Source organism: Aegilops tauschii, chromosome 4 (assembly GCF_002575655.3).
Source record: "Aegilops tauschii subsp. strangulata cultivar AL8/78 chromosome 4, Aet v6.0, whole genome shotgun sequence".
Lineage (NCBI taxonomy): Eukaryota > Viridiplantae > Streptophyta > Magnoliopsida > Poales > Poaceae > Aegilops > Aegilops tauschii.
The window spans coordinates 426488062-426509212 of record NC_053038.3 but is presented as its reverse complement, the minus strand read 5'-3'; the positions used below and the strand labels follow the sequence as shown (position 1 = coordinate 426509212).

General features: G+C 47.0%; 1 protein-coding gene across 1 annotated transcript; it reads left to right on the top strand.

The window, feature by feature from the left end:
- The first annotated feature begins 1028 nt into the window (after positions 1–1028).
- On the top strand, positions 1029–20695 carry LOC109771386 (wall-associated receptor kinase-like 14). Its single transcript, XM_040387385.3, has 3 exons — positions 1029–2078; positions 16949–17784; positions 20107–20695. Exons 1-3 carry the CDS (start codon positions 1313–1315, stop codon positions 20560–20562), a joined length of 2058 nt encoding a protein of 685 aa, XP_040243319.2. The 5' UTR covers positions 1029–1312; the 3' UTR covers positions 20563–20695.
- The last annotated feature ends 456 nt before the right edge of the window (positions 20696–21151 follow it).

Here is a 21151-nt window from a genome sequence, read left to right as displayed (position 1 = left end):
TGGGGGATAACTAATACTATCAGGGACAGGTTATCCAGGTATGGTTGAAAAGGTATTCAAGCTTGTCGGCAGTGTACATTTGTTTGTTTTCCTCTTACTTTTCTTTTGACAACATGTTTTTTCTTTTTGGCAACAGTTTTCCTCTTTACTTCGTGATCAAATTTTCTCCTCTTCGGCAGCTGAAAAATATGATGTATGTATAGTCAGTCAATCAAATCAACTAATTTAAATTATGGAGTAGCGTGGCTTGTAATAGCAGCATCAGCATCGTTGAGTACTGCACATCCCATCCATTAGCTGCTCATCCGTAGAGTAGGTTGACCTTAATTAATTAGCTCCCCGACGAACAAATTAAACAGCATTATTAAGCAGATAGTTGCATGGTTAGGTGTCTCCACCATCCTACGTGATTAGGGTGCCTCTAGCCGCCCCTAGTACGTGGTGCCACTAAACTAGCTTCTCCTAATCCTGAAATCCCTGTCAGGTCACGTCCTCTCTTAATCTAAGGCCACCAGCATACGTGCGTACTTCCATTACCCATTTCCCGGAAATGAAAACGACCAGTTGCCTTGCGTCGTCGGACCCCGGGTCGTCGTTTGGCCTGGGATTTTTCTAGTCCGTCATAACGTTCGTTGGCATGCGGCGCACGGCAAGTGGGCGCAGCGTGCCAGCGTGTGGAGAGGGTGGGACGGGCGCCGGGCGGGCTCTAGCTGGCGGCTACCCGAGGCCGAGGCCGAGGTCTCCGGTCCACGCCTGCACGGCCACGGTGGAGGGATCATCGATGGAGAATGTAACAAGCTAGCCGTGACTGTGGCTGTGGGAACGGGTGCCCGTGAGCGGCGGGCAGACGACGACGACGGCGTACGGCCCCGCATTCCCATGACGGCGAGACGAGAGGATGAAGTGTTGGAGTGATTACTTGGATTCTCTGGGGCCTAGCTATAGAGGGGAGGATAGTGATGAGCTGCGTGCCAGTGTGTTTGTGTGTGCAGTGCGGGATGGGGCAGCACAGCAGGAGCAGTAGGAGTAGGTTGGTCGTTGGTCTCGGCTTTCAATGCGGAAAATTCCACTGCAATGCAATGAACCAACAAAAATGACAGCCGACGCGGCGGGGACGCAAGCGCGCGCACCACCACAGACACCATCAAGCCATTGTGCTGCCGCGCGCGCCTTCCTTTCCTTTCCTGCGCCGCAGCTAGCAGCAAGCTTGCTTCGCTTGCTTGACTAGCTATAGGAACAAATCTAAGATGAGAGGGACGGCGCGCTCGGAGCTCGGAAGTAAGCTAAGGTAGAGAGCTAGCCAGCTGCGGAGATGCGGGGTGCGGTGCTGCTGCTGCCGCTGGTGGCCGCCGTGTTGCTGCACGCGGCGGCTGCGGCCGGCGGAGGCAACGGGAGCTGCGAGCGGAGGTGCGGGAGCATGGAGCTGCCGTACCCGTTCGGTTTCTCCGGCGGCTGCACGATACAGCTCGTCTGCGACGTCGGCGTCGACGACGTCCGCGCCGCGTGGCTCGGCGGCGCGCCGGAGCTGGGCCTGCTCGTGCGCAACGTCACGCCGCGCGCGCTCATCCTCAACCTGCAGCCCGACTGCTCTCGCTTGTTCAATGCGTCCGTCGCGGCGCTCTTCTCCGACAGCTACGCGCCCGCCTGGGGGAACACGCTCGTCGTCAGCTCCTGCAGCAGCTCCGAGGCCGCCCTCATAAAAAACTGCAGCAGCGAGCCGCCGGACCGCTACATGAAGAGAAGCACGTCCCACTGCAGCGCCAACGAGTCCATACGCTGCATCCTGCCTCGTACTCCCAGCAACACCAGCGGCCACCATTTTCTGAACAGAAGCGAGGTGCTCAGGTCAAACTGCACCGGGCTGGTGTCGGCGGTGAGCTATTCGGACGCACAGGGGCCGTCACTGCTGCTCGGCGCGCTGGAGCTGGACTGGTGGGTACCGGGGCGTTGCCGCTGTGATGCCAGAGCCAACTGCACCCAGTTCCCAGCGACAAAGACGCGGCCGGAGGCGTTCCAGTGCGAGTGCCCGGAGGGCCTCCAGGGCGACGGCTTCGTCGACGGCACCGGCTGCTGGGAAGGTCAGTGCTTCGCACCACAACGAGTATTTCTTTAATTGTTTGTTTTCATTCTCCATTTAGCGAGTCAAGTTGTGCGAGCTAGACAGACTAGCCATTACCCTACGCCTTCGCTCTCGTTGACCACGCAACTAATAATCCGCGGCGTCGGCTGCGTACCTAGAATTGTGGACCATTGGCACCTTGAAGACAGACGGGCAAGAATTGATCATATCCCTGGTTCTTTGGTTGTGTCACCCACATGTTCAATGGAACCGCGAAAGGCTCTGCCCACCGACTTCTCTGACAAAATTATCTCATGGATAAGGTGGCTCCGCCCCCTTTCTTGGCAGGGCCGGCCCATAGGCCGGGGTAACGGGGCGACCGCCCTGGGCCCCTGGGAGGTAGGGGCCCCAGCCTAGGTATAGCTAGTATATGTGTATTAGGAAAAAAATGAAGGAATCCATCGCTTCGCTACGCTACTGCACGTCTCCAGCCTCCTCGTCTCCTCCCACAAATTCGGACGCAGCTTCGGTGCCTTAAAACCCTTGCCTTTGGGTCACTAACATGTGGGCCAGCTATTTGTTGGATCCACATGTCATAGGCACAAAGGTAGGTGCCTTAAGGCACCAAAGCATAGTCCCACAAATTCTTCACCCGAAGAACAGCGCTGCCGCTCCCACGCACTTTCAGATTCGAGGCTCCGCTCCCGTGCATCCATTAATGGATACCAACAGTGCTATTCCCTTCCCCAATCCATCCTCAAGCTCCCCATCAAGTAGACATTTGAGGCATCACCGCATAGGGATGGTACGTCTCCCTCCTTCCCCTAATCAAGTACTACCTCCGTCCGAGTTTATTAGGCCCCTTTGTATTTTGGGTCCAAGTTCGACCATTTATTTAACTAAAATATATATATTATATGCTGCCCAAAGTATATTGTTGGATTTGTATTTGAAAGAGGTTTCCTACGGTATAGTTTTCGTGACATATAGTTTATATTTTATTAGTTAAATTTATGGTCAAACTTTGGCTCAAAATGAAATGGGGCCTAATAAACCCGGACGGAGGGAGTACTCTTTTGAGTCGCTGTTAAATAGCCCGACTCTCCGCCTCCGATTGCTTCATCTGACATCTCCAATTCTTCTCTTCCTAGTTCCTACTCTTCTGTTGGCCTGTTCTTCAAAGCTTCATTGGATCCAGGGATGAGAAGGGGCGAACGGGGAATGAGTGTTGCAGCCTTGGAGATCTGGGAAGCTACATCGACAATTCGACATCAAGCCATATGCCCATATTCAGCTGCTTTTGTTCCCTGTATTGACTATTTTTCTGCAATTCTTTGGGGACATGTCTTCTACTCCCTCCGTTCCTAAATATTTGTCTTTCTAGAGATTTCAACAAATGACTACATACGGAGCAAAATGAGTGAATCTACACTCTAAAACATGTCTATATACATCCATATGCGGTAGTCCATTTGAAATCTTAAAAAGACAAATATTTAGGAACGGAGGGAGTAGAAAATGTTTATCAGTGAGAAAAGGAAGTGAAAAAACTAGAGAGATGAACTGGTATGATCCCAGAAAAGTTCAATTGACAACTTTTTTAGAACCAGTAGTTCTTCGAAGAAATTAAAGTGTACAAAAGTATATTTGGCTTCTTACTTGGCTCAAAAGACTTGAAGTTATTGAATGATATTAAATTACTCAAATGTTGTGCTAAATTTGTAGAAATGTTTTCTGACAGTTATGCTAAATTAGATGACCTCTTCTCGAAATTACGAGCACGACAAATGACTTTACCAGAATCTGACGTGCCATTGCGTGCTATGGAGATTTTCGAGTTTGTTAGAGACATCGACAAGATTTTCATACTTAGAAGAGCGAGATGATGGTCTCTTTGTTGGAAATATGCCCTAGAGCCAATAATAAATGGTTATTATTATATTTCTTTGTTCATGATAATTGTCTGTTGTTCATGCTATAATTTTGTTATCCGGAAATCGTAATACATGTGTGAATATATAGACCACAACGTGTCCCTAGTAAGCCTCTAGTTGACTAGCTCGTTGATCAACCGATAGTCATGGTTTCCTGACTATGGACATTGGATGTCGTTGATAACGGGATCACATCATTAGGAGAATGATGTGATGGACAAGACCCAATCCTAAGCATAGCATAAAAGATCGTGTAGTTTCGTTTGCTAGAGCTTTTCCAATGTCAAGTATCTTTTCCTTAGACCATGAGATCGTGCAACTCCCGGATACCGTAAGAGTGCTTTGGGTGTGCCAAACGTCACAACGTAACTGGGTGACTATAAAGGTGCACTACGGGTATCTCCGAAAGTGTCTGTTGGGTTGGCACGGATCGAGACTGGGATTTGTCACTCCGTATGACGGAGAGGTATCTCTGGGCCCACTCGGTAATGCATCATCATAATGAGCTCAATGTGACTAAGGCGTTGGTCACGGGATCATGCATTGCGGTACGAGTAAAGAGACTTGCCGGTAACGAGATTGAACAAGGTATTGGGATACCGACGATCGAATCTCGGGCAAGTAACATACCGATTGACAAAGGGAATTGTATACGGGATTGATTGAATCCTCGACATCGTGGTTCATCCGATGAGATCATCGTGGAACATGTGGGAGCCAACATGGGTATCCAGATCCCGCTGTTGGTTATTGACCGGAGAGGCGTCTCGGTCATGTCTGCATGTCTCCCGAACCCGTAGGGTCTACACACTTAAGGTTCGGTAACGCTAGGGTTGTAGAGATATGTGTATGCGAAAACCCGAAAGTTGTTCGGAGTCCCGGATGAGATCCCGGACGTCACGAGGAGTTCCGGAATGGTCCGGAGGTGAAGAATTATATATAGGAAGTCAAGTTTCGGCCACCGGGAAAGTTTCGGGGGTTACCGGTATTGTACCGGGACCACCGGAAGAGTCCCGGGGGTCCACCGGGTGGGGCCACCTATCCCGGAGGGCCCCGTGGGCTGAAGTGGGAAGGGAACCAGCCCCTAGTGGGCTGGGCGCCCCCCATGGGCCTCCCCCCTGCGCCTAGGGTTGGAAACCCTAGGGTGGGGGGCGCCCCACTTGCCTTGGGGGGCAAGGCACCCCCCTTGGCCGCCGCCCCCCACCCTAGATGGGTTTGGCCGGCGCCCCCCCTCCCAGGGGGCCTATATAAAGGGGGGAGGGAGGGCAGCAATATCTCAGCCTTGGGCGCCTCCCTCCTCCCCTGCAACACCTCTCTCTCTCGTAGAAGCTCGGCGAAGCCCTGCCGGCATCCCGCTACATCCACCACCACGCCGTCGTGCTGCTGGATCTCCATCAACCTCTCCTTCCCCCTTGCTGGATCAAGAAGGAGACGTCGTTGTATCGTACGTGTGTTGAACACGGAGGTGCCGTCCGTTCGGCACTCGGTCATCGGTGATTTGAATCACGGCGAGTACGACTCCGTCATCCATGTTCATTGGAACGCTTCCGCTCGCGATCTACAAGGGTATGTAGATGCACTCCCTTCCCCTCGTTGCTAGTATACTCCATAGATGCATCTTGGTGAGCGTAGGAAAATTTTAAAATTATGCTACGATTCCCAACGGTGGCATCATGAGCCAGGCCTATGCGTAGTTACTATGCACGAGTAGAACACAAAGAAGTTGTGGGCGTTGATGTTGCCAATTCTTCTTGCCGCTACTAGTCGTTTCTTGTTTCGGCGGCATTGTAGGATGAAGCGGCCCGGACCGACCTTACACGTACGCTTACGTGAGACAGGTTCCACCGACTGACATGCACTAGATGCATAAGGTGGCTAGCGGGTGTCTGTCTCTCCTACTTTAGTCGGAACGGATTCGATGAAAAGGGTCCTTATGAAGGGTAAATAGAAATTGGCAAATCACGTTGTGGTCATACGTAGGTAAGAAACGTTCTTGCTAGAAACCTACAAACCACGTAAAAACTTGCAACAACTATTAGAGGACGTCTAACTTGTTTTTGCAGCAAGTGCTATGTGATGTGATATGGCCAAAAGATGTGATGAATGATATATGTGATGTATGAGATTGATCATATTCTTGTAATAGGAATCACGACTTGCATGTCGATGAGTATGACAACCGGCAGGAGCCATAGGAGTTGTCTTTATTATTTTGCATGACCTGCGTGTCATTGAATAAACGCCATGTAAATTACTTTACTTTGTTGCTAAACGCGTTAGCCATAGAAGTAGAAGTAATCGTTGGCGTGGCGACTTCATGAAGACACGATGATGGAGATCATGGTGTCATGCCGGTGACGAAGATGATCATGGTGCCCCGAAGATGGAGATCAAAGGAGCATGATGATATTGGCCATATCATGTTACTATTTGATTGCATGTGATGTTTATCATGTTTTTGCATCTTATTTGCTTAGAACGACGGTAGTAAGTAAGATGATCCCTTATGATAATTTCAAGAAAGTGTTCACCCTAACTGTGCACCGTTGCGAAGGTTCGTTGTTTCGAAGCACCACGTGATGATCGGGTGTGATAGATTCTAACGTTCGAATACAACGGGTGTTGACGAGCCTAGCATGTACAGACATGGCCTCGGAACACACGCAATACACTTAGGTTGACTTGACGAGCCTAGCATGTACAGACATGGCCTCGGAACACACGCAATACACTTAGGTTGACTTGACGAGCCTAGCATGTACAGACATGGCCTCGGAACACAGAGGACCGAAAGGTCGAGCATGAGTTGTATAGAAGATACGATCAACATGGAGATGTTCACCGATCTTGACTAGTCCGTCTCACGTGATGATCGGACACGGCCGAGTTAACTCGGATCATGTTTCACTTAGATGACTAGAGGGATGTCTATCTGAGTGGGAGTTCATTGAGTAATTTGATTAAATGAACTTAATTATCATGAACTTAGTCTAAAATCTTTACACTATGTCTTGTAGATCAAATGGCCAACGTTGTCCTCAATTTCAACGCGTTCCTAGAGAAAACCAAGCTGAAAGATGATGGCAGCAACTATACGGACTGGGTCCGGAACCTGAGGATCATCCTCATAGTAGCCAAGAAAGATTATGTCTTAGAAGCACCGCTAGGTGATGCACCAATCCCAGAGAACCAAGACGTTATGAACGCTTGGCAGCAGCGTGCTGATGATTACTCCCTCGTTCAGTGCGGCATGCTTTACAGCTTAGAACCGGGTCTCCAAAAGCGTTTTGAGAAACATGGAGCATATGAGATGTTCGAGGAGCTGAAATTGGTTTTCCAAGCTCATGCCCGGGTCAAGAGATATGAAGTCTCCGACAAGTTCTTCGGCTGTAAAATGGAGGAAAATAGTTCTGTAAGTGAGCATATACTCAGAATGTCTGGGTTGCACAACCGCTTGACTCAGCTGGGAGTTAATCTCCCGGATGACGCGGTCATTGACAGAATCCTCCAGTCGCTTCCACCAAGCTACAAGAGCTTTGTGATGAACTTCAATATGCAGGGGATGGAAAAGACCATTCCTGAGATATATTCAATGCTGAAATCAGCGGAGGTGGAGATCAGAAAAGAACATCAAGTGTTGATGGTGAATAAAACCACTAAGTTCAAGAAGGGCAAGGGTAAGAAGAACTTCAAGAAGGACGGCAAGGGAGTTGCCGCGCCCGGTAAGCCAGTTGCCAGGAAGAAGCCAAGGAATGGACCCAAGCCCGAGACTGAGTGCTTTTATTGCAAGGGAAGTGGTCACTGGAAGCGGAACTGCCCCAAATACTTAGCGGACAAGAAGGCCGGCAACACCAAAGGTATATGTGATATACATGTAATTGATGTGTACCTTACCAGTACTCGTAGTAGCTCCTGGGTATTTGATACCGGTGTGGTTGCTCATATTTGTAACTCAAAACAGGAACTACGAAATAAACGGAGACTGGCGAAGGACGAGGTGACGATGCGCGTTGGGAATGGTTCCAAGGTCGATGTGATCGCCGTCGGCACGCTACCTCTGCATCTACCCACGGGATTAGTTTTAAACCTCAATAATTGTTATTTAGTGCCAACTTTGAGCATGAACATTGTATCTGGATCTCGTTTAATTCGAGATGGCTACTCATTTAAATCCGAGAATAATGGTTGTTCTATTTATTTGAGAGATATGTTTTATGGTCATGCCCCGCTGGTCAATGGTTTATTTTTGATGAATCTCGGACGTGATGTTACACATATTCATAGTGTGAATACCAAAAGATGTAAAGTTGATAACGATAGTCCCACATACTTGTGGCACTGCCGCCTTGGTCACATTGGTGTCAAGCGCATGAAGAAGCTCCATGCAGATGGACTTTTGGAGTCTCTTGATTACGAATCATTTGACACGTGTGAACCATGCCTCATGGGTAAGATGACCAAGACTCCGTTCTCCGGAACAATGGAGCGAGCAACCAACTTATTGGAAATCATACATACCGATGTGTGCGGTCCAATGAGTGTTGAGGCTCGCGGAGGATATCGTTATGTTCTCACTCTCACTGATGATTTAAGTAGATATGGGTATGTCTACCTAATGAAACACAAGTCTGAAACCTTTGAAAAGTTCAAGGAATTTCAGAGTGAAGTTGAGAATCAACGTGACAGGAAAATAAAATTCTTACGATCAGATCGTGGTGGAGAATACTTAAGTCACGAATTTGGTACACACTTAAGGAAATGTGGAATAGTTTCACAACTCACGCCGCCTGGAACACCTCAGAGAAACGGTGTGTCCGAACGTCGTAATCGCACTCTATTGGATATGGTGCGATCTATGATGTCTCTTACCGATTTACCGCTCTCATTTTGGAGCTATGCTTTAGAGACTACCGCATTCACTTTAAATAGGGCTCCGTCGAAATCCGTTGAGACGACACCGTATGAATTATGGTTTGGGAAGAAACCTAAGCTGTCGTTTCTAAAAGTTTGGGGATGAGATGCTTATGTCAAGAAACTTCAACCTGAAAAGCTCGAACCCAAGTCGGAAAAATGCGTCTTCATAGGATACCCTAAGGAAACCATTGGGTATACCTTCTACCTCAGATCCGAAGGCAAGATCTTCGTTGCCAAGAACGGGTCCTTTCTGGAGAAGGAGTTTCTCTCGAAAGAATTGAGTGGGAGGAAAGTGGAACTTGATGAGGTGATAGTCACCCCTTCCGAACCGGAAAGTAGCGCAGCGCGGGAAGATGTTCCTGTGGTGCCTACACCGACTGGGGAGGAAGTTAATGATGATGATCATGAAGCTTCGGATCAAGTTACTACTAAACTTCGTAGGTCCACAAGGACACGTTCCGCACCAGAGTGGTACGGCAACCCTGTCCTGGAAATCATGTTGTTAGACAACGGTGAACCTTCGAACTATGAAGAAGCGATGGCGGGCCCGGATTCCGACAAATGGCTAGAAGCCATGAAATCCGAGATAGGATCCATGTATGAAAACGAAGTATGGACTTTGACTGACTTGCCCGATGATCGGCGAGCCATAGAAAACAAATGGATCTTTAAGAAGAAGACGGACGCGGATGGTAATGTGACCATCTACAAAGCTCAACTTGTCGCTAAGGGTTATCGACAAGTTCAAGGGGTTGACTACGATGTGACTTTCTCACCCGTAGCGAAGCTGAAGTCCGTCCGAATCATGTTAGCAATTGCCGCATACTATGATTATGAGATATGGCAGATGGACGTCAAAACGGCATTCCTTAACGGCTTCCTTAAGGAAGAGTTGTATATGATGCAGCCGGAAGGTTTTGTCGATCCTAAGAATGCTAATAAAGTATGCAAGCTCCAGCGCTCAATCTATGGGCTGGTGCAAGCATCTCGGAGTTGGAACATTCGCTTTGATGAGATGATCAAAGCGTTTGGGTTTACACAGACTTATGAAGAAGCCTGTGTTTACAAGAAAGTGAGTGGGAGCTCTGTAGCATTTATCATATTATATGTGGATGACATACTATTGATGGGAAATGATATAGAATTCTTGGAAAGTATAAAGGCCTATTTGAATAAGTGTTTTTCAATGAAGGACCTTGGAGAAGCTGCTTATATATTGGGCATCAAGATCTATAGAGATAGATCAAGACGCCTCATTGGTCTTTCACAGAGTACATACCTTGACAAGATATTGAAGAAGTTCAATATGGATCAGTCCAAGAAGGGGTTCTTGCCTGTATTGCAAGGTGTGCAATTGAGCACGGCTCAATGCCCGACCACGACAGAAGATAGAGAAAAGATGAGTGTCATCCCCTATGCCTCGGCCATAGGGTCTATTATGTATGCCATGCTGTGTACCAGACCTGATGTAAACCTTGCCGTAAGTTTGGTAGGAAGGTACCAAAGTAATCCCGGCATGGAACACTGGACAGCGGTCAAGAATATCCTGAAGTACCTGAAGAGGACTAAGGATATGTTTCTCGTTTATGGAGGTGACGAAGAGCTCGTCGTAAAGGGTTACGTCGACGCTAGCTTCGACACAGATCTGGATGACTCGAAGTCACAAACCGGATACGTGTATATTTTGAATGGAGGAGCAGTAAGCTGGTGCAGTTGCAAGGAAAGCGTCGTGGCGGGATCTACATGTGAAGCGGAGTACATGGCAGCCTCGGAGGCAGCACAGGAAGCAGTCTGGATGAAGGAGTTCATTACCTACCTAGGGGTGATTCCCAATGCGTCGGGCCCGATGACTCTCTTCTGTGACAACACTAGAGCTATTGCCCTTGCGAAGGAGCCCAGGTTTCACAGGAAGACCAGGCATATCAAGCATCGCTTCAACTCCATTCGTGAAAGTGTTCAAAATGGAGACATAGATATTTGTAAAGTACATACGGACCTGAATGTAGCAGATCCGTTGACTAAACCTCTCCCTAGAGCAAAACATGATCAACACCAGGACGCAATGGGTGTTCGATTCATCACAATGTAACTAGATTATTGACTCTAGTGCAAGTGGGAGACTGTTGGAAATATGCCCTAGAGGCAATAATAAATGGTTATTATTATATTTCTTTGTTCATGATAATTGTCTGTTGTTCATGCTATAATTTTGTTATCCGGAAATCGTAATACATGTGTGAATATATAGACCACAACGTGTCCCTAGTAAGCCTCTAGTTGACTAGCTCGTTGATCAACCGATAGTCATGGTTTCCTGACTATGGACATTGGATGTCGTTGATAACGGGATCACATCATTAGGAGAATGATGTGATGGACAAGACCCAATCCTAAGCATAGCATAAAAGATCGTGTAGTTTCGTTTGCTAGAGCTTTTCCAATGTCAAGTATCTTTTCCTTAGACCATGAGATCGTGCAACTCCCGGATACCGTAAGAGTGCTTTGGGTGTGCCAAACGTCACAACGTAACTGGGTGACTATAAAGGTGCACTACGGGTATCTCCGAAAGTGTCTGTTGGGTTGGCACGGATCGAGACTGGGATTTGTCACTCCGTATGACGGAGAGGTATCTCTGGGCCCACTCGGTAATGCATCATCATAATGAGCTCAATGTGACTAAGGCGTTGGTCACGGGATCATGCATTGCGGTACGAGTAAAGAGACTTGCCGGTAACGAGATTGAACAAGGTATTGGGATACCGACGATCGAATCTCGGGCAAGTAACATACCGATTGACAAAGGGAATTGTATACGGGATTGATTGAATCCTCGACATCGTGGTTCATCCGATGAGATCATCGTGGAACATGTGGGAGCCAACATGGGTATCCAGATCCCGCTGTTGGTTATTGACCGGAGAGGCGTCTCGGTCATGTCTGCATGTCTCCCGAACCCGTAGGGTCTACACACTTAAGGTTCGGTAACGCTAGGGTTGTAGAGATATGTGTATGCGGAAACCCAAAAGTTGTTCGGAGTCCCGGATGAGATCCCGGACGTCACGAGGAGTTCCGGAATGGTCCGGAGGTGAAGAATTATATATAGGAAGTCAAGTTTCGGCCACCGGGAAAGTTTCGGGGGTTACCGGTATTGTACCGGGACCACCGGAAGAGTCCCGGGGGTCCACCGGGTGGGGCCACCTATCCCGGAGGGCCCCGTGGGCTGAAGTGGGAAGGGAACCAGCCCCTAGTGGGCTGGGCGCCCCCCATGGGCCTCCCCCCTGCGCCTAGGGTTGGAAACCCTAGGGTGGGGGGCGCCCCACTTGCCTTGGGGGGCAAGGCACCCCCCTTGGCCGCCGCCCCCCACCCTAGATGGGTTTGGCCGGCGCCCCCCCCCCCTCCCAGGGGGCCTATATAAAGGGAGGGAGGGAGGGCAGCAATATCTCAGCCTTGGGCGCCTCCCTCCTCCCCTGCAACACCTCTCTCTCTCGTAGAAGCTCGGCGAAGCCCTGCCAGCATCCCGCTACATCCACCACCACGCCGTCGTGCTGCTGGATCTCCATCAACCTCTCCTTCCCCCTTGCTGGATCAAGAAGGAGACGTCGCTGTATCGTACGTGTGTTGAACACGGAGGTGCCGTCCGTTCGGCACTCGGTCATCGGTGATTTGAATCACGGCGAGTACGACTCCGTCATCCATGTTCATTGGAACGCTTCCGCTCGCGATCTACAAGGGTATGTAGATGCACTCCCTTCCCCTCGTTGCTAGTATACTCCATAGATGCATCTTGGTGAGCGTAGGAAAATTTTAAAATTATGCTACGATTCCCAACACTCTTTGTGGCACTTAGAAGAGTGATCTTTTGTAGAACTATAATTTTTTTTGATACTATTATGATCTAGTTCTCTGGACCGTTACAAATAAATAATTCGTGGCATGTACTTTTTAGTTCAAAGACCATCATATGCTATGTACTGAATTGCTTTTGAAATACAATATATTCTGATTTTTTATTTGTCCACAAGGGCCTCGTTTTGTCATCTTGCCCCGGGGCCCGAATATGTATGGACCGGCCCTGTTTCTTGGTAGCCATTACGTTTCACACTGTCGATTAAAACACACAATGCTGAATTCCCTCACGTTTCTCCCGACCCGGCGACGTGTTAGGCATCACAAATGGCACGGGGCCCTCGTGGTGTGCTTGTTCGAAAGGAGGATAACCTTCGGCCTCTGCATGGAGAGCAGCAGCAGGAATCATCACTTTTGAGTGTTTAGATGGTGTCTTTTTTGTTGCGTCTTATTGCATTGTCAACACGTGCGATTGCACTCGTTTCTCGGTTAATTTTTAGGAAATGATTGATCGAATCGACCATCGGTTGGCTCTACCCCGGTTGTAGCACCTCCCCCCCCTCTGTGTACTCTCTCGAGGGGTACTCCTCTTTCAGTTCCTTCTCTCCCATCATGTGCTCCTCTTTCTTTCTCAATCCAGAATCTAGATCTACTCTTCCTCTCTCCTGGTCCGGCGTCGTTATCTCCTCCCAGCGCCTCTATCACCGACAATGCATTTCCTTCTAGGTTTTCCTCCGCTCGAGTGCCTCTAGCACTTCATGGATGACCACATTGCGACTTTGCAGCACCAACGTTGGGAAGGCATTGTGAGTATGGGGAGTGGGTACCGGGTTGTGTGACTTAGCTCTCGGGGCTCCGACGATCTAGGATCTATGAAGGGTGGTGTCTCCATTGTTGATTGGGAGGGGTTAGTGAATCAGAGATTTTATTATGTTGCCTAGATTGTTTCGACATGCACGCAAGCACATATGTTGTTTGTTGCACACGCACCTTCATCTTGACAAAGGAACAAATTGTTTTGATGTTGCAAATGTGTTCCTTTGTTGTTGTATGTGTTGTTCACATATGTTGCTTATGTTAGTCTTTTTATATATTGTGAGTATGGTAGCAAATTTTCAGAGTTTTTTTTTTCAACAAATGGAGATTTTTGCATACATATAATTTTTGCTATGTGGCGTGTTTGAAATGCTGCAATATTCTCGAATGAGTTTTTACGAGTTTGGTGGTAAACGCTGCAATAATGTTGCGTATGGGTATGATCTGTATTCCTAGATTTTCCACTTAAAGTAGGATGGTGGAGGAGGAGATCGATCGGGTCAAATATAACCCGACCGAGGCCTAGCATTAGCCATTCTTTTTGTTTTGAATGAAAATAATCATCTTGCATTTCATACTGTAAAAATCATGCATCACTGAATTTTCTCAGGAGGTTCTCACGTGCAATATGAAATGTGGTGGAATACAGACATTGAATTTGGTAAAAAAAATCTTTGCAAAATATTAATCTTTGTTAACCAGCAAGTATCTATTGATAGCCGAGTTAACTTTTGATCACTGAATAAAATTGCGTGAAGTGTAACGTCATCTGATATTTGAGATCTGCCGGCGAGAGTAAATGAGTAGTTAACTAGCTCGTTGGCAGGCCCTTGGCCTTGGAATATTCTTTTTTTGCATGCATGTCAATGTAACGTTATGAAACGAGTTCTTCAAATTGGCGCTTAAATTATATTAAAATTGCTAAATATTGTGTGAAGTCAAACTCTTGATATTATTGCTACTCCCTTTTTTCCCTCTTCTCGTCAATCTTACATCTGTGTGTCCAATGGTTACAGTTTCCAAGTCCAAGTGCGACCGCTCGAATTACCTATCAAGAGATTGTGGCAAGATCGTCCTCGTTGGTCTTATCATGGCAGGTAATTTGCTCATGCATCTTATAAGCTGATACAAAAGTTATGAAAGCTGCATCATTTATTTTTTAGATTGTTTTTTTGCACTGCCACAGTACCATCCTCGGAAAGTCTCACCAATTGAAAGTTTAGAACTGACCAAGACTGCAATAAGAAAAAAAAGCTCAATCGTAGCTACTAAAAAGAAAAGTTGTGCCGGTGGCTACCATCGTGCAAAACAAATGTCACCCACTCACATATTTTGTGCATGTTTTCAATGGGACCTTCTATTTCACGCACAGGTCGCTGGGTAGCGAACGAGCCCGCACCATCTGTTATTTTTGTTTCTTTTTGTTATTTTCTGCTTTTTTTTGATTCAATAATTTTTTTGGGGGGTTTAAAACAGTTCTGAATTTCAAACAATGGTCGGTATTAAAAATTTGAATATCAAAAGATGTTTCACAAATTCTAACAGATGTTCAGGATTTTGAATAAATTATTGTGGATTAACAAATGATCATGATTATTTTAAATATACAAAAAAATAAAAAATAAAAAAGTGCAAAATGTTTGTGAATTTAAAAAATGTTCACAATCACATAGATTTTTTACGAATTCAATTTATTTTTATGATTTAAAACAATGTTAACGATTTCAAAACATGTTCCCAAAAATAGAATAGATGATCGAAAAATGAACAAGAAAAATGAAAAAAATAAAGAGAAAATGAACATGTAAAAATAAAAAAAGAAACGCAAAAACATAAAAGAAAAAAAGGGAAAATAAAAAAGCGTAAAAAAGAAAAACCGGGCCGGGAAGGTTTTATAACCTTGAACCTTCCCCAAAACGGCCCGCCTCGCTCCGACGCGCGGCCTTGGGCAGGCGCAGGTGCGAGACGGAACTCCCCTGTGTTTTTTTCGTTTCCTTTTGTTTGTTTTTTGCTTGTTTAGGAAAGTTTGGGATTTGAAAAAAATAGAGTTTCAAAAAATGTCACTAATGCAAAAATATGTGCTTCAATTCAGAAAAATATTCACAGTTTCTGGAACAATGAACATTTTTTGAATTTGACTGGACATTTTTTGTTTTTTGTAAAACAAATTGAATTTTGGATGAACATTTTTTATTTTGATGTACAAAATTTGAATTTTGTATGAACATTTTTTGTATTTTTTTGTATTTGATGATTAAATTTTAAATTCAATGAAGACTTTTCGGTATTGATGAGCAACTTTATTTTAGTGTTTTTGTTTTAAATTAATCAACAATTTTTGAATTTGAACAACATTTTTGAATATGATGAACATTTTTATAAAACTCTTTTGAACTTGATGAACCTTTTTTTGATTTCGATGAACAAATTTTGAATTTGAAAAACTATTCAATCTTTTAAAATATATTTGTAAAAGATGTTCCCAGATTTCAGAAAATGTTTGTGAATGTGGAAAGAAAAAAAATGAAAATTTAAAGTAGAAAAAAATGGAAAAGGAGATAACAACGAAATAATAAAAAGAAAAACTGGTTTGGAAAGTTTCTAGAACCTACCTAAAACTGGAAATAGGTAGCTGAGCCGGCTCAAACCTACGCATTTTTCGTTGGGAATTCCCGTCTTCCTTCGATTCCTTATGCGGGATATCCAATCAATGAGAATTCAGGTTAAAGAGGGTCTTTATCTTCGTCGTATTCTTTATATGGAAATCCGGCGCGGGGAGAGGGGGGGGGGGGGGGGGGGTCGCTAGGCTGCGCCCCGCGTTCCAATTATAATTCCCCGTTTCCAACCCGCTGTTTTTTTTTCTTTTTTTAGGGGACACTGTTTTTTTCTTGACCCGCCGAAGAAAGGACCGTCTTTCCATTTATGTGGGATCATTTATTTCTCCGGCCTGTAAATAATATTTTGGGCCATCATGCATGTGTACTGTTTAATATGATTTCTGAAGCTGGGCTGTATTTTATATTCTAGTAAAGTAGCAAGGTTGGGCTGTTCGTTCATTTATGGGCTTTTAACATAGCCCAGTATCGCTTGGTTATTTAAAATGACAAAATACTCTTTTGAGAATAAAATAGGTGAAGTTGCTAAAAAAAGTACTCTCCGGAAATCCTACAGACATCTCAAAAGAAAAGGAAAATTCGTACAGCAGCAGTTCGATCATGGGAAGGATTCGTTCTTATGTCTCGTGAAATTTCATAATATTCCAACATTCGCTCTAATATAATTTGCATTTTTTTGTCCATACAAGGTCTCTGTAACTCTTCTGCAAAACTGCAGCCCTTATCGGTTTTTTATGACATTTCTGCACGTTTTGCAGGAATAGTTTTTGGAGCCATGGTGATGGACATCGGCTGCGTGGTGTGCCACCTGGTGAAGCGCCGTTCCGCGTCCATCCGGTCGCAGCAGAGCACGAAGCGGCTCCTGTCGGAGGCGGACTGCACGGTGCCACTCTACTCGTACCGCGAGATCGAGCGCGCCACCAGCGGCTTCTCCGAGGACCAGCGGCTCGGCACCGGCGCCTACGGCACGGTCTACGCGGGCCGCCTCAGCGACAACCGCCTCGTCGCCGTGAAGCGGATCAAGCACCGCGACAACGCCGGCGGCGGCCTGGACTCCGTCATGAACGAGGTGAAGCTGGTCTCCTCCGTGAGCCACCGCCACCTGGTCCGCCTCCTGGGCTGCTGCATCGAGCAGGGCCAGCAGATCCTCGTCTACGAGTTCATGCCCAACGGCACGCTGGCGCAGCACCTGCAGCGGGCGCGCGGCCGCCCCGCCGTGCCCTGGACGGTGCGCCTCCGCGTGGCCGCCGAGACCGCCAAGGCCATCGCGTACCTGCAGTCGGAGGTGCACCCGCCCATCTACCACCGCGACATCAAGTCCAGCAACATCCTGCTCGACCACGAGTACAACTCCAAGGTGGCCGACTTCGGGCTGTCGCGGATGGGCATGACCTCCGTCGACTCGTCGCACATCTCCACGGCGCCGCAGGGCACCCCGGGCTACGTGGACCCGCAGTACCACCAGAACTTCCACCTCTCCGACAAGAGCGACGTGTACAGCTTCGACGTGGTGCTGGTGGAGATCATCACGGCCATGAAGGCCGTCGACTTCAGCCGGGGCCCCAGCGAGGTCAACCTGGCGCAGCTCGCCGTGGAGAATGTTATTTTATTGTGTTCCAAATCCCATACAAATGTTGTACTATAGATGGAGTCCTACCAGACTACAGCATGCCAACCGTGCTAGACGTAACATGACTACAACTTCATGTCCACCAAAAAAAGAGAGTTGTTTGCCCCTTTATATAGTACCAGCTAGTCATATAATAGATGTGAGAGATCTCCACCAGATTAGCACGTAGAGGGTTTGTCCTCTCGTGTATGTAATACTCCTTCCAATTATAGTGAGACGCCTTCGTGTGTTCGTGGTTTTCTCCCGCAAGGATTTTCACGTAAAAATCCGTGTCTCTTTGTCTCATTTATTTCTCGTTATTATTTAACAAGTGGTATACAGAGCCAGATTCATCTGAGCAGATACGAGATTTGAGAGACGAGAGGTTAGGGTTGCGGCGTCCTTTGTGCCGCCGCCGACGCTACCTGGCGATCCAAAGCCAGATCGATTTTGGAGCACTGCCGCGAGAAGCCGAGACCGACAGAAGTTCTCTTCGTACGTACGCGTACAAATCGCTCCAAGGTCGGAGCCGTTTTGTCCGATCCGCAAGTTGCTGCTGCTACTTATACAAGCGCAAGTCGCCGAGTTCCGCTGCTGCTAGTACAAGATCAAGTCCCGAGGCTCCCGTGTTCAAGCTGCTACATCTCCACGTGAAGACCCAGTCAATCAATCTTTGGTATACTCGCTTCTAGTACGTGAGCAATTCCAACAAATCCGCTCGTTCTCCGAGATCGATTGATTTCAAGTCCTCCGTGGCAGTACTACTGCTGTTGTTCATCACGTGGAGGCTACAGTACTAGTTCAGTTTTTGTTCTCCGTCCGTCGCTGCGGCCCATTATCTACAAGGTGCTATTTACCCTATTCCGTTTCATCTGCATATTAAATTCTATCAAGAATTTTTCTACCGGCTTGTACTACTTTGTGAACACAGATTTAATCTACTCATGTTATTCATGAAGTACGATATTTCGCTGCTGGATCATGACATAAAGTTTACCCTATGGCAAGTCGAGATGTGAGCGTTGTTGGCGCAAGCCGATTATCAGGATGCACTCAGTTTTTCTTCAAGGTGGAGTTTTGAGGATTATGGCCCGTCGGGATAATGGATGCAATTTGCTGCAGTTATTTGAAGAACGCAATTCAGTTATCAAGAAAAAAAGGGTATGGAGGAGGTAATTATTAAGCCTGTTGGTAGCCAGCATATACACTATTCTCTTCATAGTTTTGTTGTTGTTATGCATGTGAAGGTTTTGTTTTGATATTTATGTTCGCGATGAGAATCAGTTGAGGTGCAAGAAGGAGATTGATTTGTTTCTGCTAGATACTACAACATTTAGGGTTGTTAAGTTTCAAGTGCAATTCAGTTGTCTGTGCTCTTTCAAGAGGGGTCTATTGCGGGGTTGAAACTCCGTTGCATGTTAAGATGGTTCCTTCATCCGACAGTTGTTCTACAAGAACAGTTTATGATCATATCATGGATTTTTCATTAACCACTACAAGTTGGCAGTTTTTTGGGTGCACGTGATGCCATCCGTATCGTATGCTCTTGCATGAGTATTGTTTTCCGAGGTTTGTGCTTTCTGTTTTGAAGCACGTTCAGATTTCATGCGATGAGTTCTTCACAATGTGATGCGCACCAAGATGTTGCACTATGAGCTATGCGCTCGTTCAGGCACCACAGGAGATATGATGACTTATGCCATTTGATGATTGAGCAATTTCAGTTTTTGAGGTCAGTGGCACAGACTCGGACTTTTATTGGGAGACCAAGTTTTGTTAGTCTGCATTGTTGATAGTTGTGCTGTTTTCTGGACGACCTACTGACTGATTTGCTCAATATGACTTCATGAGAAGTTTATTAGTCCTATGGACGTTTCCAGACACAAGGTTTACTTGTGATGACTTTAATTGAGGAGTTGATGCTATCTATGATTATTGTAAGGGATTTGCCTCAAGGTGGAGTGTTATTTTATTGTGTTTCAAATCTCATACAAGTGTTGTACTACAGATGGAGTCCTACCGGACTACGGCATGCCGACCGTGCTAGAGGTAACATGACTACAACTCTGTTTCGTGTCCACCAAGAAAGAGAGTTGTTTGCCCCTTTATATAGTACCAGCTAGTCATAGAATAGATGTGAGAGATCTCCACCAGATTAGCACGTAGAGGGTTTGTCCTCTCGTGTAATGTAATACTCCTTCCAATTATAATGAGACGCCTTCGTGCGTTCGTGGTTTTCTCCCGCAAGGATTTCTATGTAAAAATCCGTGTCACTTTTTCTCGTTTATTTCTCGTTATTATCTAACAGAGAAGATCGGCAAGGGCTGCGTGGACGACATTGTCGACCCTTTCCTGGACCCGCACCGGGACGCGTGGATGCTCACGTCCATCCACAAGGTGGCGGAGCTGGCGTTCAGGTGCCTGGCGTTCCACAGCGAGATCAGGCCGTCCATGGCCGAGGTCGCCGACGAGGTGGAGCAGATACAGGTCAGCGGGTGGGCGCCGTCGACGGACGACGCCGCGTTCATGTCTACCACGTCGTCCCTCTGCTCGTCGGCGCCGTCGCGCGGCACGGACAAGTCGTTGGGGCCGGACAAAGGCAGGGGCGAGGCGTTGTCGACGTCTGCCCCGGCGATGGCGGTGGCAGCGCGGGAAACGGAGAAGGGCGCGGCGGCGTCCTCCCCTGTGTCCGTCCAGGAGCGGTGGTTCAGCGACAGGAGCTCCCCTTCCTCCAATAGCCTGCTCGGGAATAGCAGCTCGCTTCACTGAACTGAAACACGCCGCATGCCATGCTCCTCCTGACATCCATTCCATCGCTGTTAGTTTAGCTGTAAAATTTAGAGATGTACGATTTCTTCTAGCTAGCTACCAAAGAAAAGAAAACGTGCGATTTTCTGGTCTCTTCTTGCTCTGCTCTTTCTTTTTTCCTTTTCCTTTTGCGTTGGTTCCAAGCAATCTGTAAATGAAACCGGTATTAGTCTACTCAGACGCCATGTTGACAAGCCATTGATTCGACCAAGTTGACGTGCAGACGGAGAGATGATTGTCTAGAACTCACTGACAAAATTTTCCACGAACGGTGGAGCCGGGGGAAATCCGGTAAAATTCCCGGTAGCATTTGGTCCTTGGCTTACATTTCGTGGTCCAGATAAAAGTACGACGGGGTCAATTCTCGGCCAGGTGAAAGTACGTGCCGGCCACGCTTACACACAGTGACATTTCCACGCAGATGCAGCACGTACGTACGCGCCTGGATCACCTCGTAGGATCCGCCACCGGAAGTGTACGATCGACGACCCATCTACTCTACAGAAAACCAAAATTGTGTGCACATTATACCCATACAATCGAAATCGTT

Excerpts from the sequence above, each read along its gene's own strand:
- LOC109771386 (XM_040387385.3), top strand. The coding sequence starts at position 1,313 with ATGCGGGGTGCGGTGCTGCTGCTGCCGCTGGTGGCCGCCGTGTTGCTG. Across the intron at positions 2,079-16,948 it reads CGGCACCGGCTGCTGGGAAG|TTTTTGGAGCCATGGTGATG; the intron begins GTCAGTGCTTCG and ends TTGCAGGAATAG. Across the intron at positions 17,785-20,106 it reads CGCAGCTCGCCGTGGAGAAT|ATCGGCAAGGGCTGCGTGGA; the intron begins GTTATTTTATTG and ends CTAACAGAGAAG.